This window comes from Macrosteles quadrilineatus, unplaced genomic scaffold, assembly GCF_028750875.1.
Source record: "Macrosteles quadrilineatus isolate MER2022 unplaced genomic scaffold, UCM_ALF_1.0 Scaffold_4__1_contigs__length_99947679, whole genome shotgun sequence".
Lineage (NCBI taxonomy): Eukaryota > Metazoa > Arthropoda > Insecta > Hemiptera > Cicadellidae > Macrosteles > Macrosteles quadrilineatus.
In genome coordinates, this window is record NW_026542597.1 from 72,557,141 (window position 1) to 72,574,928 (window position 17,788).

At 33.8% G+C, this 17,788-nt stretch overlaps 1 protein-coding gene across 2 annotated transcripts; it reads right to left on the reverse strand.

Moving 5' to 3' along the window:
* Positions 1-2,220: 2,220 nt before the first annotated feature.
* LOC128992150 (dehydrogenase/reductase SDR family member 7-like) lies at positions 2,221-16,198 on the reverse strand. Of its 2 annotated transcripts, XM_054415589.1 has the most exons (8): positions 15,706-16,198; positions 10,865-11,014; positions 7,214-7,317; positions 6,319-6,558; positions 5,474-5,608; positions 4,656-4,822; positions 3,871-3,965; positions 2,221-3,025 (listed from the first exon to the last, which is right to left on the reverse strand). In XM_054415589.1, the coding sequence occupies exons 1-7, from the start codon at positions 15,827-15,829 to the stop codon at positions 3,881-3,883; spliced, it is 1,005 nt and encodes a 334-aa protein (XP_054271564.1). In that variant the 5' UTR covers positions 15,830-16,198; the 3' UTR covers positions 2,221-3,025; positions 3,871-3,880. The 2 variants fall into 2 exon arrangements, with proteins under 2 accessions (XP_054271564.1, XP_054271565.1); XM_054415590.1 differs by lacking the exon at positions 3,871-3,965.
* Between the last annotated feature and the right edge of the window lie 1,590 nt (positions 16,199-17,788).

Consider the following 17,788-nt stretch of genomic DNA (forward strand, 5'->3'; position numbering starts at 1 on the left):
CTGGTCAGTGGTCATGCATAGGTGAAGTGAATACAATGCAGTACTTCTGCACTGAAAGTCTGGGTGCAATGTTGAGAGAAGATTTTCCCTGCTTCTTCATGCTTATGACATTGCGACGAATAAACTTGAAACTGAAGACAGCTGTTTTTGAGTAACTTCATTGACTTATGGATGCTGAAGTAGGCATCCCGTCTATATGGTCAGCTGTCTACAAATTTTTATCAAGAAAGAACATAGTTCTGTGGGTCAATCACACATTGGAGGTGTCTAAAATTGTATACCGTACCGCCTTTATACCGCTGAAGTTCCCTGATAAGTCGTCCTATCAGTTTTACCTAGCTAAGCAGTCCGCATATTCTACAGAAATTAGTAATTTAAATCAGTGCAACATGTCAGTGGCTCATTTTGATTTTAAAACTGACAAAAAATTAAACATGAGAATGGTATGTCTAGTTGTTCAGTAGTCAAAGCTAATAATATCTATCATCCTACTGATTCATTAGTCTATTATCAGATTTATTTACTACCTTATTTTCAGTTTCGACACAGTTGATGGGCAATAAACGGTTGCTAAAGCTCACAAAAAGTCTTTCTATCAGTTTGACTTGTTCAAAAAGTTTGTGTATTCAACAAAAATTGGCAATTTACATCGGTACGATCTGCCGATGGCTCACATCAACTGCATTTTGATTAAAAAGCTGGCGACAACTTTTAACAGGTAGAAATGTTTAAACTAAACCATTTACAGGAATAGTAACCATAGTAATAGAATACTTCCCAAATCCTTATCTTTAGGTTTTATTTTCCAAATTCTAGTAAACATGAACACCACACAATGTAATTTGTCTTTGGGCGGATGTTGCAGTATGTGTCACAGCTGTGAACAACAACAACAACGATGCAGATCCTGCAACATCCCTTTAACAACAAACACCCCAAACAACATCTGTCCACAAGCACCATGTTGCCAAGACCTATTGCAACATTCACTGATGCATATTTTGCAGAACTTTAGACTCCTGCCCTGTGCTTGTGTTTGCCAACACCGTAAGAATGAAACAAACGATGTACAGAAACCAAATAAAAGGTCATGTAAAGATAAATGTAACCAAACATGTTTGCAGTACGATGAAGACATTCCCGAAAGAGACAACTCGTCAAAGCGAACACAAAAAGAGAAAAAGTGTAAAAAGACAAGACAAAGAGAAGCTAATAAATTCAGCTTTGATGAAAGACAACGTAATAAAAGTGAGGAGGATTCAGATTCTGATGAGAGGACATTTGGATTTTATGGTGGTGAAGGTGACAAGAAAAAGAGTCCAAGTTTCCAAAATGCTGAAGACATTAGCAACTATGCAAGGAAGGTGAATCGCCACCCTTTGGCATATTTTGTACCATTCTAAGCCCTATATTTATCATGTTCTTATTTATTACATGTCTTAACTTGAATTGTATGAGATTTCATGTAGTTCCTTTTTACAGACATATTTTAGAAACCCTTGCCGACAGACCGCCACCGCCCACCACTGCTCGAGCGAACACCATTAGCGCAACGATACGTTGAACAGCCGTAGGTCTTGGTGGTGTAGTGGATAGCGCACTGGGCTGGTAATTCAGAGGTAGCCGGTTCGAATCCTACCGGAGGCATTAACTTTTGACTTTATTTTTTTCATTATCAGCAAGTTTGGTTAGGTTATGATTAATTAAAAAACTATCTAATTGATTTTGAGACTTATAATTTTATTTTATGAACAGAACTATTTGTGTTAATAGTAAACATTAATTCGATATTTTCATTATCAGCAAGTTTGTGTGTTAATAGTAAACATTAATTCGATATTTTCATTATCAGCAAGTTTGGTTAGGTTATGACATTTAAATTTAACCTACAAACGATACGTTTTGACAGCGACAGAGATAGAGATAACAATTTCCCAACAACAGTTCGGCTATGCACGGTATGATCATAGATCTCTATTTAGAGATCGATGGGTAGATGGGTTCTGCAGTGCGCGGTGGTGGTTTGTCGGTAAGGTCTCGTACTTATTTTTCAATCTAAAAATGGATGTTCGCAATAAAATAATTGCCATGGAGAAAAATACTCAAGCCTAATCTATTTAAAAAAATGTTTATACATGCAAAACTAGAGCAATAGCACTAAACATTTTAAAGCAATAATAAAGCCATTCATTCAAAAAGGTAAGTTAAAACAAGAAAATATTCAAAGTTCAAAAATGTTTATTTTATTAATATAACATAACATAACAAACATAAAGCTAAAAGTGATAACTTTGGCACTAAACTAAACAACTGTTAAACAAATAAAAATAACTAGATGCCTTGAACAAAGGCTTTTCTTAAGACTAAATAGGGTTTTAACAAGTTAACGTATAAGTAGGTACCCTGAACACGATTTGGGATAAAATGCTAGGTTTAAGATATGGAAAATAAAATACAACCACTCTTCAGGACGGAATGTTCTAGCTTTAAGTCTTAAAAACCTCTCTTGTAGGATAAAGTTTACGACCAATCATAGCAAAGTGTATACGGTTTAAAGGTACACAAAAAATATATATTCATATATTCCTGTTTCATTAACAGTAACTTTGAGCTTTTAAAAGATACATTACTGTTCTTTCTATTTCCAAAAACATTTTTGAATAAAACAACCAAAAAATAAAACTGTCTTGCACTGTAAAACACGGCTTTACTAAATCCAAGCACATTCTTCATCTTGTGATCCAAACGACCAATTTTAAAACTTAAACAAGCCTTTGATTGAAAGTTAAATATTTCAAGCAACAATTATTGTATACAGTATAAAATGTCTAGCTGCTACCACTAACACAGTGTTCAATACATTAAAGACATCCTTCAATTGGGCAGTCCAACCCCATGCCATCAAGCAAGAAATTAGCAATATGACTAATGGTTTATGGATTAAACTAGTGCTCCTTAAACTTCGACAGTTGTTCGACCATCTCTCAACTTCTGAAAGTAGCTGAATTTCGTCACTTGCATAAACCTGCAACAAAAGATATGTGAGCACATTGTAAAAAAAGAAAGATTTTAGGATGGGTTTAATTATTTGAAGACAGCCATCAAAATAGATTTTTTGGGAAGCAAAATTACTCATTATTGTGTCAGTAAAAGGAAAGTCTAACGAAATTGTATTTTTTTAGTGGATGTAGGGATATTAACAGATTCATAACACTTTTAATTCACAGTAAATTCCTTTACACAATCCCAAAAATAAAAAATAGAATATTAACATCTCAAAGATAATGATTCAAAAAGTACCCTTAAAGCCCCGCTCAAATACCTCAATTCAAATAATGGAATAGGGTGTTTCTGTTGATCTTTTAACAGCACTCTTAAAATAATAAGCATGCTTGAACCCCAAACATGAATTAGGCCTACCTCAAAACACTCCACCATGAAAACAATCACAACCACCCAGGCAAAAATCAATTGAAACAAACAAAACAAAACATGTCAATTCCAAAGACTTTTGAGGTAGGTATATAAGACAAAAGTACTATTTAGACAACAATCAAATCATTCCCCCCCGCAAAAAAATCCTCATGTTGAAAATTCTACAAAAACAACCATGGAAGCCTGAAGTTAATATCTGTAAAATTGGTACACATTAGTTATAAGCAGACACACCTATTCATGCTTTTCTAAAAGTGTTCATTTTAACTACTTAACTAAAATCAATTAATCAAATATAAAAAAATAAGAGGAAATAGCAAAACAACCAACAAATCTTACAAAACTCAGGGCAAACAAAAAACATCTGATAACCAAAATGAACAAACAAAACGGTCAGACGCAAACCCACACAAATGCAATATAGCAATCTTTTACCGTTCAAATTTTAATCTGTCTTGTTTTGGTCCTTGACAGTTACCCTACTGTCTCTTATTTTCTGCAGATATTGGCCAGACATGACCTGAGATAATCTGTAAGAACAAAGTGAAAGCAAAACACCACATAAATATTTATATTTTATAATGTGGGGAAAATCCAACCCCCTATCTCATAAAATGTTGCATATGAACTTGTATCTTCGAAAGTGATACTTCCTTTGGGTCGGTCCCTCAATTTGAAATAAAAATGAACGATGTCATATCGTAAATATCGTATCAATATTGCAGTGTTCAGTGAAACTGAAAACCTTTATGTTAATTTGTTTCTAAAGGTCAATAATTTTAGTTCTCCATTCAGAGAAACAAAGCCTCACTTTCAAAGAGGAATAGAACAGTCTGCAAAGCCTCAAATTGTGAAAAGTGTACTCTAAGGAATAAGAGACGTATTCATTCACAACACTATTGATTTGATGTTTGGCCCCGACAAGGTTTCTTCAGAATGGAAAATAAACATTCTACATTCTTGTAAAGTGAAGTTTTTGTGTACTGTTCTGTCAACTACCTGAAAATAATTTCTTGGGTATGTTAGCATCTGTTCCTTCTTTCTTGGCAAGCCACGATATATTTCCTACAAAACCGATTGTGTAAAGTATGTAATCTCTAGTCTAATTAGGCACTTAATTTTTTTTTGACACATGTTGTCAATCTGAAAATATATCCAATACAATTGATCACACTATGATATGAAGCCATTAATCCATAATCTGTTGATAATAAACTCACTTTTTAGCCAGATAAGGGTAGTAGCGCAGGACATAGCACAGAGGCACCACAGGAAACAAGCCCATCCAAGCCTCGTCCAGACGGTTGGCTATGGCGATCGCACACAGCTTGGCGCAGCGTTGCGTCGTCATTCGCTTATCTGTCGGCTCCTGCTGCTGGTTAAACTTCTGCAACATCCAAGAACCATCTCACAATTGCATCTGTCCTTCAACAAATGTCTGCAAGGGTTTAACTACGGTATATTCAGTTCCACGTTCATTTTGCAGTACACAAACACATTTCTTATGGGAGATTTTGGGGCTGATGAACATTCTTACTGGAAACATGTTGTTTAATGCTAAGTGTTAAATGTCCTTGCGACACTCCTACAGGCACTATCTGTAACATTATGTTTTAATAGGTTGGTATTTTGAATTAATTATTTTGATTTTGGCTTTGGTATGGTCAAAATTAGTTAAGTAGTAAAAAAAACTTTTGTAAAGCAGTAAAAGTTAGGGTATGTGTTTGCGGGTACCGGTAATGATGTTTTTAGGACTAGTGTTGCTGAGACTGTCATTTGAAATACATGGCTTGTGAACTCTCTGTACTGCATGATGAATGTATTCAGTGTAATATGTTAGTGAGCGAATGATTATACTTGTGGGTACTATCTAAACAACTAGGGAATAACTTCCCAGCATATGTAGCATATTTAATAAAGATGTCAAATAATATGACAACATTAATAAAGATGTGATTTGATAAAACTGTGAAACTTCCTACAATCTAGTATCCTTAATCTAGACTCCAGACTTCTGTTTACATTGATGAGTTTGTACCTGTCCTGGCATGTCTGTGAAGCTCTCGCTAAGCACGTTGCTGAAGACAGGTCCCGGACACAACAACGTAATCGCCAGTTGTCCCTCAGGTCCTCGTTGCCCCATCCTCTCTAGGCGAAGTGACTCAAAGTAACCCTAACAACACAAAAACCACCGTGGATCATCAGTTAAAAGATAGAAAAGAAATACAACTGCAGAGGAATTAAAGCAAAATCAATACTTGGATGAAAAATACTTCATTGAAACCACCTTTTTTTGTTTTTATTGCATGTTAAGACATAGTCATCCTTTCCCTCATTGCTGTACAGGATGATTCTCTTACAAAAATAGTTCAAAGAGCGGCTAAACATAATGGTTGCACATAATGTGGATGGAATTTTACCTAAAAACTAAATATTACAGACCCACAAAAATTTTTTATCACTGCTTTCAAAATAACCTAGTATCAAATGTGGTCAAAACAAGCAAAATTGTGTTAAATAACAAAAATCTATTAAATAAAACCAATGTGATGTAAACTAAATTACAGAGAACAAATAATTCTGTAGAAAAAAGACAGAACCATCACAAATTGATACACAAAATAAAAAAAATTATTTAAGAACCACACATTATGCGTGCAAAGTTAGTAAATATAGTTCCATGCTAAACACTAATGGAATACAGCAAATATTCCATTCATACTAAAAAAAACTTGTTGAAATATTTTGTAGCTTGCTAATTATAATCATGGGTGAAGCACGGAATGTGTTAGTGTTGGGAAATTGAACACAGTATATCCTCTTGTTTTTTCACCCCAGAAAATAATTTTCACTGTAACCTACCCAGTGCACTCTATAACTTACCATGATGGCGTGCTTGGTGCCTGTGTAAGAGCCGGAGTAGGGGGCCCCCACTACCCCCGCCAGACTAGACATGACCACCAAGTGGCCCCCGCCCTTCTCATTGAAGTAGCGCACAGCCAGCCGAGACAGTGAGATCACACTGAACACGTTGAGCTCAAAGATGTCTCTGTCTACTGAGATGGCTATGTTCTCCCAGACTGCTCTCTGGGATCTGCCGGCATTGTTGACTAGAACGTCCAACTGCCAAACAGGGAAAAATTACATTGATATACCAGCTTAGATGATTTAACAGCCTTTTACAAATGACTGCAATACAATACAATACTAATACTAATTATGTGCTTCTAGTTTCCTTTTATACTAGTTTTAGGTTTCTTTCAGGATTTTTTTTTGTTTTGAGTACAGTACAATTTTTTGTGTTGTTTTGCTTTTAAAAATTTCCAGCTTTGGCTGGTTTTGTGAGCTAATCTGGTCCTGTTTTAGGCAAGGTTCAAGGATAAGACACATTTAGCTGACTAGCTGTGACTAGAATTTGCCACAGCCCAGCGACATACCAGTTCACATAAGCGACAAGTCCACCGACTAGATTGCAGACGTGACGTAAACAAATGACCATCAATAAAGGCGAGCTGCAGCGAAACGACCAACTGCATGTGTGAGTTTGTGACAAGAAGCTCGATTGCCGCAGCAGTACGCTTGTGATACTGGCTCCATTTGATCCTGTGGTCCGCTAAGACCTTAGGTATTTTTCACCTTGAAACTGAATCAGCTTCCAGATAATGAATAGTTGTGAAAACATTGTTTTGTACTAATAATAATGGAATATGTCATCAATAATCTTTCAAATAAAAACTCACCATCATCAAAAATGAACTTCAAACAAAAAACACACTACCTGACCAAAATGGGCGATAACTTGTTGAAAATACTGTTCGTGTTTGTGAACTTCCAGCATATCCATGGGAAGGATGAGTACATCCGTGGCTGCCAATCCTGCAGCTGAAAGACCAATATGTATCGTTTCATTGTAAAAAATATCATAAACTTTATCAAACGGACATAAAATAACTTGTTTGTTATACAAAATTGTAAAACGGTGTAATTACCTACACAGCCTATCGATATAAAATTCAAAAATGTACTACCCCACATGAATCAAAGCTATATGGCAGAATATTCTTAATTTTTAATCATTAACTTGAAACCATACTCGTTTAAGTAGCCTATTGCACAAAGTAAAGATTCATAGTATTTAATCAATTCAAATTTAAAACTTCACCAATATTTTTAAATTTGTATTTTCATCAATATTGATAGTATGTTGTTCTACGGTATCATTGTTTGCTATAAATTACGGTTTGTTAGTTACAGTAACTCTCAATAATGAGACACTTATGTTTAGGAAGGAGTTAAACTACAAAAAACAAATAAAAGTGCTCGATTTAAACTTAAAGCTAAGAAGAAAAGTCAACTTTTGAAATCATGTACTTCTCAACTATTGGGCATGGAAATGAATAAGTTTACATCCAACAAAAACATTGATAGTTGATTTTTTTTTGGCTTATCAACTTTTGTGAGAAGATGTATCCCCTAACCCTGAATCTTATAACCTGAATTTAACCTGAATTTAATTATAAGCTATAATATTGTAGATTTGATTATGTCTATTTGTATCGTTACATTAATTTAAATTTAAAAAAAAAACGGGTACTTGTAAGTTCAAATCACAATCAATAAAATACTCTTCAGATATTACAGTTGACTCATTTGACTTAGCACAGCATAATAAGATGGATTAATGAAATATATAATTAAATTTATAAGTTCAACAAAGCCAATATATAATTATTTTATTTTATTTACTAGCGCTTTCAGAAACTATGTTTCCATTTTCAGGCACTAGTACACTGGTACAAAAAGTAAATATTTACTTAATAATAAATTAATTTTAAACAAAGTTAAAACAGATGTTGTTAAGGACATTAGAAAAAAAAAATTAATAATCTTTCGAATTTTGTATATATTACAGTGTTGTTCTTGATGTAATTATTTTCAGTAATTCCGAGTTTTTAATTGGGCCGTCTTCATTGTTTAACAAATAATTTTGATCTGTTTTTTCTATAAAATAAGATTCCCACGCATTAAGATGTTGAGGTTTTATAATTTGTTTTAAGAGTTTAAGGTTTCCCAAATTGAAAATATGTCCCGTATTAATACTGTGGCTAGCAAGGGCTGACTTTTCAGGTCTTTTGTATTTTGCATGAGCTTGGTGTTCTTTGAATCTTGTTTGGATTTTTCTTTTTGTTTGGCCGATATATTTCATGCTACAATCATTACAATTAATTTCATAAAATAAATAATATAATAAAATAAAATAAATTCATTTTTTTTTTATGGTATAAAATTACTATTCCAAAAACATAAACACAATAGGATAGACAAATATTCAGTCAGAAAGGAAATTAGTTTTAAGGAATGAAGAATGCTTTAAAGGCGAGTTCTAATTGGATTGACCTAGAACTCGTTCATTGGCATTATCAGGTGCTTTTGTGTTCAAATTGTGCAACAACTACTTAGATTTCCTTGAGCAGTTTGTTAAACTATTTATGATCTAAGCTTCTAGAATATTTTGAGATTATTTATTTTAAAATGAGTGTTAACTTAATAGAACTGACATTTAAAATAGTTAACACTTCTTGCAAATTTAGGAAAACTTACGCATACGAACATGAGTTGGCAAAGAAGCGAAAGTACAAACAAAATCATGAGTTGAGTCATAATTAGACATTTGTCTTTAACTCATTGTTATTTTATTTTTGATAACTTTTCTACAACTATTTAAACAACGCTTAACTTATATATCTACCAATATACATTGCTCAAAGAGATAAGATTGTATTTAATTTTTTATATAGTTTGTAAACTTAGTAAATTGTATCGGCTTAAAATTTTGCAGTTGAAGATAACAGTATGCAGTTTTACAATATATTCAAATTTAATAAACACAAGCTTAAACTATTTGTATAGATAAAAGACAGAGAAAATTTTAAGTTTTTTTGTTAATTTCTCTCTATTTTTAAAAGTAGGCTATTATCATAATGTAATTTTTAAATAGCAACTTTTGAGATTTAAAAGGCAGATAAGTCTGAAAATGTGAAAAACTTGAAAAGTTGCAATCCCCAACCCCACACTCATGCCAAAATAAGTACTAGTGATTTTTATCTAACAATTTCATCATGTTTGAAAAAAAATATTGTTGTTGGGATTTTAAAGATATTTGAAAATATAGTAAATGTGCTTATTATTATTTCCAACTATAAGTTACAAAAATAGACAATTTCAAAACTATAAAGATTTAGCTACAAAAGTCATTAACTTGTCTGCAATAGGTAATTAGTAATTATAGTTTGATTAAAACAATTTTTTTTTTGCATTTTGATAGACATGTATATCTAGAGAAGTTAATATAAATGTTTACCATCCTCATTTCTGTACAGTATTTATTCATTAATTTTCCATGAAGTAAAGGATTCTTTAAAAATTTGGTTGCAATCAAAATAATTTTGGTTTCATTTTGGTGATGTTATGCTGGGTCATGACTTTCGAGGCATCATTCAATGTGCTTTACAATATTACAACATGACATCAAACAAGACATGTCATCATGGTGTCATCCCAGCAAAATCTATTACTTCATTTTTTGGACAACATGAGTTAATACTGAAGCATCTAGCATATAATTTAATAATATTTATTTGTCAAACATTTCTTAGTTAAGAGTTAGTTGCATATTGCCCGCTTCAGCCAAATTTGTCCACAAATCACATCACAATATCCTACAAAAACTTAATTTATCTGTACAACGTCAAGGATCAAATAAATGACTTAACATTTAAACATTTTACTTGCATTACAAGCAAATCATAGGCTATTAACAAATTAATGATCTTTTACTTTAAGGTTAGGCTAATTATTATTTACCGTACTCAATAATAAAAGGTTTTGCTTAAAATTATGCTAAATTAAATCAAGTGTTTACCGTATCATTCTTATTTTGATGAGTCAAAACTTTAACTTGTGTTATATTTTTTAAGACACCTTTAAGGGTTTGCATAAAAAAATTATAATGTAATATAATCACCTTTTACAGATAAAGGTATGGTAATAGATATTAAAACATTAACTTCCCTTGACGTTTGAAACTTAAAATTTAAATTGCCATATTACTGTAATGTGGTAAAGTATACCAATTAATACTCAGAGTTTATTTACACTTCTCAACATAGATGCTAGTCGCTGTAATTTTAAGCAAAGTTGGTAAATGTACCTAATATTGCTAAATGCAGAATTAAAAGTACAAGAACAAGTTAAGTTATTTACTGGGTGAAACATACAACAACAAAACCTAGCATACTTTATGCTAGTCTATTGAATGTTGTGTAGAAATCAGGCAGAATGCAATATGCATGAGAGTTTCAGACGATTCCTATTCTTTTCACATGTTACAAAACTCATTGTAAGTGTGACAAGCTAGAAGGTAACTTACCAATACATTTTTGTTTGATTTTGCTCAGGTTCCCAGCATTCCTAGCGGATAGTACCAGTTTGGCCCCATTGGCAGCGAGGGCTTCAGCTAAACTGGCACCGATGCCACTTGATGCTCCTGTTATCCAGACTACTTTACCTCTCAACACACCTACGATTAAATGTGTTCATTAGTGACATTAAAAATAAAAATTTTAATAAATGAATCAAATAATCTTACACATCCAGTTTAAGGAAATAATAGAAGACTAAAATGTATTTTGTGAGGGGGAATTTACCGTTAATGCCCAAAAGTTGATTTATCAAATAGGCCTACACAATGTACCGGTACCTAATCAATTCCTTTTGGATACTGAAGTAGATAGACATTGTAATCTATCTCTTAGGGCGATAAAATGGATTTACAAAGCACGAGTTAGAGTAATTCATCTTTTAAACTACAAGCCTTGGATAGGTGACCAAAATTATGTGTGCAGTTCATGTACAGTAATTTAAGAACAAATGAGGATGTAGGCCTACATTCCATTGCATTTGTAGGTGCCCAATCCTTGCAGGTGTAATAAAACGTTTTATTCATAAAAAGAACTTAGCCTACTAGGGAAGATTTACTCTCATATTTAAATTTAAACGGTAGGGACTGGCGAAGTATAGGATTTTATTGAATTAATACGTGGGAATATGGATATGACCTTGGGTCAGAACTTAATCTTGCATCAAAATAAATTACTCCCTACCTAACGGATTGCAAGAAATAGGGTAGAAATTAAAACATTTTATAATCTTCTATATATAAAATCCAATGTATGTTTGTATGTTTGATTGTTTGTTTGTCCTTTATGGACTCTGAAACCACTCGACAGATTGTAATGAAACTTTGAGGCATTATTCAAGGATGGTTTTTGTGAAGTTTGGTGCAGATATCGTCAAAAGGGCTCCGCACCAGTGGCTCTGGAGTTTCCCACGTTAACCTTATGAGTACTCATAATTTAAATGGAATTAAAGAATCTTAACAGCTGGTTCAACTAAACAATTTGATTCTGTGATGTTCAATAGCATTAAAAAGTTATAGGTTTACCAACAGGGTGTAGCACTATTATTTTTTTTAAATTTATGACATTAGCTAATTTGCAACCAAAAGGTGAGTGAGCGTAGCGAATGAACTTCAACCAGGACGTGATTGAGCCATGCGAACGAGCTCATCTTAAAAATGAACGAGCATTTGACATAAAACCACATTAGGACAGGATGACGTCTGTAAGGGCCAGCTAGTATCATAATAAACATGAACTCTGCCAGCCCAGCGGACAGTCCTTTGGGCTGATATAGTAAAGTTGAACAAAACAAAATAATATGAAGGTATTAAAAACACACTAAGTCTGTTTCAAGGGTGTATGTAGATAATTTAGGCCTATTTGTATATTGAAGTGTTATTTATGGAAAAAACCTTATTCTTTTGGAATGCATTGTTTTATCTTAATAAAGCATTGGTTTCATTTCATTGTCATCTAGGCCTATATGGACCGGTTGTAGCCAATTGTTATGGAAATACGTAGAACAAGTTAGGCTCGTTAAATGAGCTACCGTACTTGCAGAGGGCTCTGCTGTAAAAATTCTTTTTTGGTCCTTTTTTTGTTCGGCTACTATGTACGGTATTATAAAAGATGCTACAGCCTATTTAACATAAGTTGACAATTCAATTTTCTTTCAATTTACGTCAGCATACTTTGTTGGTGGCTCAACTATACAACTCTTTTTAGTAAAACTAGCTAAGTTAAGTATGCAGGCGAACCTCAGAGTTAAAGCTTTAACATTGACTGAGGCGACTGCTTAGTCAAATTAATGGAGCAGCCCTCACCATGTTACTAAGCATTTAACATAAATGACTAAGTAAAATAAAATTGAACATGTAGTGCCTAATGTGCTGCAATGCGAGACAAAAGAAAAACTACTATTTTACTAAACTAGAGGGTGACTGCCGGGAACCGGACGTTTTTTAAATGAATAGTACAACCTTATTTTTTATAGTAAAATTATTTAATTGTTGAATATATATTGGTGAAAACATACCATTTCAAAAAACATATGTTTTATGGAACCTTTTATCCTAGTTTGGGTTTATTTCTTAAAGATGATATCATGCATGTGATGGCCGTTAACCTGGATACAGGTTTCCAACCTCTGGGGAAAATCATTACGCACTCTCATCAACACGTCTTGTCCAATAAAATTCACCTCTTCGGTGATTGCATCTTTTAGCTGCAATAATGTTCGTGGTTTATGAACATAGACACGAGCTTTCAAAAACCCCCATAAGAAATAGTCACAGGGCGACATATCTGGTGACCTCGGCGGCCACGGCACGTCACCAAAACGTGAAATCAATTTGCCAGGGAACATCTTCTTCACAACTCGCATTGATGCAGCTGCAGTATGCGCTGTGGCCCCATCTTGTTGGAAGTAAACATTTTTCACGTTTATTCCTCGCCTCCGAAATTGTGGCTTGAGATATGTTTCCAACATGTGAACATAGCGTGCAGGATTCACTGTCACTGTGACTCCATTTTCCTCAAAAAAATACGGACCAATTATCCCAAAGTGGCCTACAGCACACCAAACCGTTACTTTTGGAGAGTGGAGTGGTTTTTCATGAAAGTTAAATGGATTTTCAGGAGCCCAACATCGTAAGTTTTGTTTGTTCACTGAACCGTTTAAGTGGAAGTGAGCTTCGTCGCTCATTAACATCATTACATCAGGATTATCAGTAAACAATACCTGCATACGTACTGCAAAATCTTCTCTTTATCCATATTCTTTCAGTTGCTGTTTGTACCACCTGTATTTTGTAGGGATGAAATTTCAAATCTGATTTTAAAATTATTCTGACAGAATCGCGCCTCATGTGTAGCTCTTGTGCGTGTCTTCGTGCAGAGCGACCCGGGCTCCTCATCAAAGCAGTTCTCACTGTGGCGATGTAGTCTGGTGTTCTCACTGTTCTTGCTGGACCGGCTGGCTTTTTCTTTGATACTGTTCCTGTTGTTCTGAACTTGTGCACCCATCTTAGCAATGTATTCCGGCTTGGAACCGTGTCATTTCACACAATATTAAAGTGGCCTCGGAAGATACGCTGTGTTTTGATAACGGATTCGCCATTTTTAACAAATGTGTCATATGCAAAAACACGATGCTGAACTGACAGCTGATCCATCGTGACTAAAATGGTAAAGCTCACTCAAAACAATGACATAACCTCAATCTCCCTAGCACGTGTAGCAACAATGTAACAGCTGTTGCAAATTCGTCCGGTTCCCGGCAGTCACCCGTTACTAGCCAGCAGGCAAAAAATTGTGCAAGAATGCAGGGAAGGCTCCAGGAATAATTTTTGGGTAGGCCTGACAAGGATTGAGAAGGAGTTTGATCTAGTAATGGGTCACAAAAATGGGGGAAACATTTTAAAATGTATATGCAAAATGGCGAGTCAAATGCTTTTTGAGGATTTCTATTCTCTATTCACAAGGTAATCAAGTAAATTATGTAAATAAATATAGACATCATATCAGTAGTTATTAGTTACAGATTGGGGCCTAGAGGTGCCCCTGCAAGAATGACATTCCAATTCCCACTAATAACCAATTTCTCCAGCAACAGGACTAATCCAATTTGTCACTTGTCCAGAAGGAACTGTGGACTTGAATAGTTATCCGGTCTAGTTTGCTCAAAATCCGGGAAGTGACTTATAAAATTACTCGCAGTCAACTTATTTTTCTATAGCTAAGTTAGCTTTTTAAGTGACAGCTTTTATGAGAATATGGCGACTACACTGCTCAAGTTTACAAGCTAGGCTATGGGTAAATACCCCCGCCGCAGCAAACCTGCCGTCCAAGCGAATTTCCATTTGGCTGAATTGATTTTCAATTGATCTATTTAAATATCATTAGATTTAATGAGTACCTAGGTTTGCTAATGTACAAGGAAACTAATAAAGTGTGTGTTTTAAGTAAAATAATTATTGCTTGGTATAAAATTAATATATTTAGCAAGTTTGATCAAAAGATATCCATAAACAAGCAAACTACAACATTTTACAATATTCTCCATAAGAATAACATGGGAATTTTAAATTTACAAATTATTTAGTTTTCTCCGTAACCAATAACCGTACAAAAACACTTTGATATACTGAATTGTTTGTTCACATGCCTAAATAAGAACTGATTATTTGGTTTCAAAAGGAATTGATTTCATTCCGCATTAAGTCGAGTATAAATAGCTGTTTGCTCTCCTGATCACTTACCTGATCAATTACCATCAGTGCACCGCTCAATGAACCTTAGATTCGTAATTTCAACCTTTATTTTACGGCTACATACTTAGGAATCTCTCCAACAAAAACTGATTGCATTTTTGGAGTCAGCGTGAAAAAAACTAACGTAGACATCTAAAAACTACACAATAGGCCTATCGTGTTGTAGACATATTAAATAGGTAATTGCCTTAATTTTAATCCATAGGCTACATAAGAGATTAGGCCTATACATGTATTAGGTCCAATCTCTCTCGGGAACTAAAAACTGGCGCTATGGACCACTCCGCCCGTGCTGGATGTTGCACCTAGGAAAACGCTTATAAAGTGTGACGTTTAAAACACCACAATCAAATTCGGCAGCTAGGAAATAGGGCCTGTTAAGCCTAGTAGTTTTAAATTGGATATTAGGCTATTTGAAATATGATGGAATCGGATAGGCTATCAAATTGCTGTCTTTCTTTTGTATTTATCGTAAGTTACCCTAGACTTATGGAACCAAGTAGGCCTATAATAGCCTAAGGTAACACTTAAGTACTTACCTATTTTCTGCCCGAACGTTTCAGCAAAAGCCAGCCCAAAATCACAGTCAGCAAAAGATAGGACGAGTAAATAGATGAAGAGATATAAAATGACAAATAGACCAATCAAAGTAAAGACATCCATAATGCTAAGATTCGGAAAAAGTTCTAAAGAAATATGTAAAATGACCTAAAGCGAGAAACTATTAATTTTAATTAAATTCATAGAAGTATAGAAAATGTGATAACACCCATGGAGAGAAATTTTTAAAACTGCACTCTTTTATCCAAGTCAATATGAACCAACAACAATGTCGGTCAGATGTTTTAATTATAAAACAAGGGTTTAAAGTTACATCAGGGTCAGACAGAGACTAGAGACTGAAGACACTTTATCAGTTAGTTAGTCGAAAAATTAAAGAAATGAAAAACGCAAGCGTGTACAAGACACAAGAACAAAATAACCAATGTGTGAATTTGAACCAAACACAAACGATAACACTTCAATTGAAAGTTTCGAAAGTTGACACGACCTTGAACTGTTGATAGTAACAGGTCAGCTGTTCACAGGCAGACAACAGGTGGTTTTGGTTTTGGGTTTTTGGTAAATTGTGGTCAGGCTCATTTAGTGATCTTTGAACTCATATGTATGAAATATATATATAAATATATATATATATTTTTATATATAAATATACATATATATATTTATATATATATATATATATATGTATATATATCTCGCCTAGCTATAATAGTTATTTGTTATGTTTTGTGTATAGTTCATGTTCAGTCAAGTAGCTTTGTTTTTTGTATTAATTTTATATGTCTGTTTTTAACAGTCCATCTGTAATTCCCATCACATTACCATATGTCAATTTTCATTGTTTCATTCATTCGTCTCGAATCACCGCTCATAACATCACGCACTCATTTTTCTAGTAATAAATTATCCTCTTTATACCAAAACCCTCGACTTTTTCCTCTCTAATATAAATAATCCGCACAGTTCAAATAAATAGTTTAGGTCTTTTATTTTAGTTCATATATTCATATTCTATAGGGCGTTTTTATTATTACTAGTGGTCGTCCTGTGGTCGAAACTCGACCAAAAATAATTAATGTACAGACTACTATATTTTCTCCCCACACTGTAAATAAAACATGTGATTGGGATTTCCTCCAATTGTTTTGATTTTCTGTTTACATTTTGTTGTTATTTCGTCACCATCATGGCAACCCAGTTGGTCCATGTTAATTTTTTGAAGTTTTCAAATTCGTTTTTTGTGCTTATTTTTTAGCCTATTTTAATTTATAAAGGGATTCTGCACATCTACAGGCAAATATCTTTCTAACAGTATGCGTAGATTTTCCCTGCGATGCACACGAGCTGAGAAAAAAGGTTTTAAAGAAACATGCTTGCCTATTAATATATAGACTAGAGGTCGTCCAGTGGTCGAAACTCGACCATAAAAAATATGACAGTTGGATTTTTTAGCTAGAAGCGGTTGAGGTATATGGTGTAATATCTTTGCATTGCAGATGAACCTTTTTGGCTGTAGGCTGTAGTGAGTGCGATCCATCGATGTATACAACCTAACATCGATGGTGTTAGGTTATATCTTTGTTATATACATCGAAGGTGTGATCATTTGTTCAATGTTCAAATGTCAATTTTGTATGTCAAATCAATAAAAACAAACTGGCATGTCGTCAATCAGGGTCAATGTTGTATTACTTATGAAAGAAATTTTATTTAAGATCAAATGAATTAATTTAGTATGTGTCATTGTCTGATTTATTAGAAAACATTCAGTATTTAGGCTACTATGCATTTTATAAACCAAACTTGAATCTTGCTTCCTTGGCCTATCGTACAACGTTTTCCGAATCGTAAATCATCATTATGTCCCAACAGTTTATTATGTGTATCCCAGTCAAAGCAACTACATTATTCTATTAATATAATGATCAACATTAATTTTGCAAGAAGATTCAATATTTTAATATCTGCTCATGTAAATTAATTATTTTCAAAGCAACCATAACTTAAATTGGAGGACATTTAAATAACAATTTGTTCATTAGTTGATTTGGAATTAGG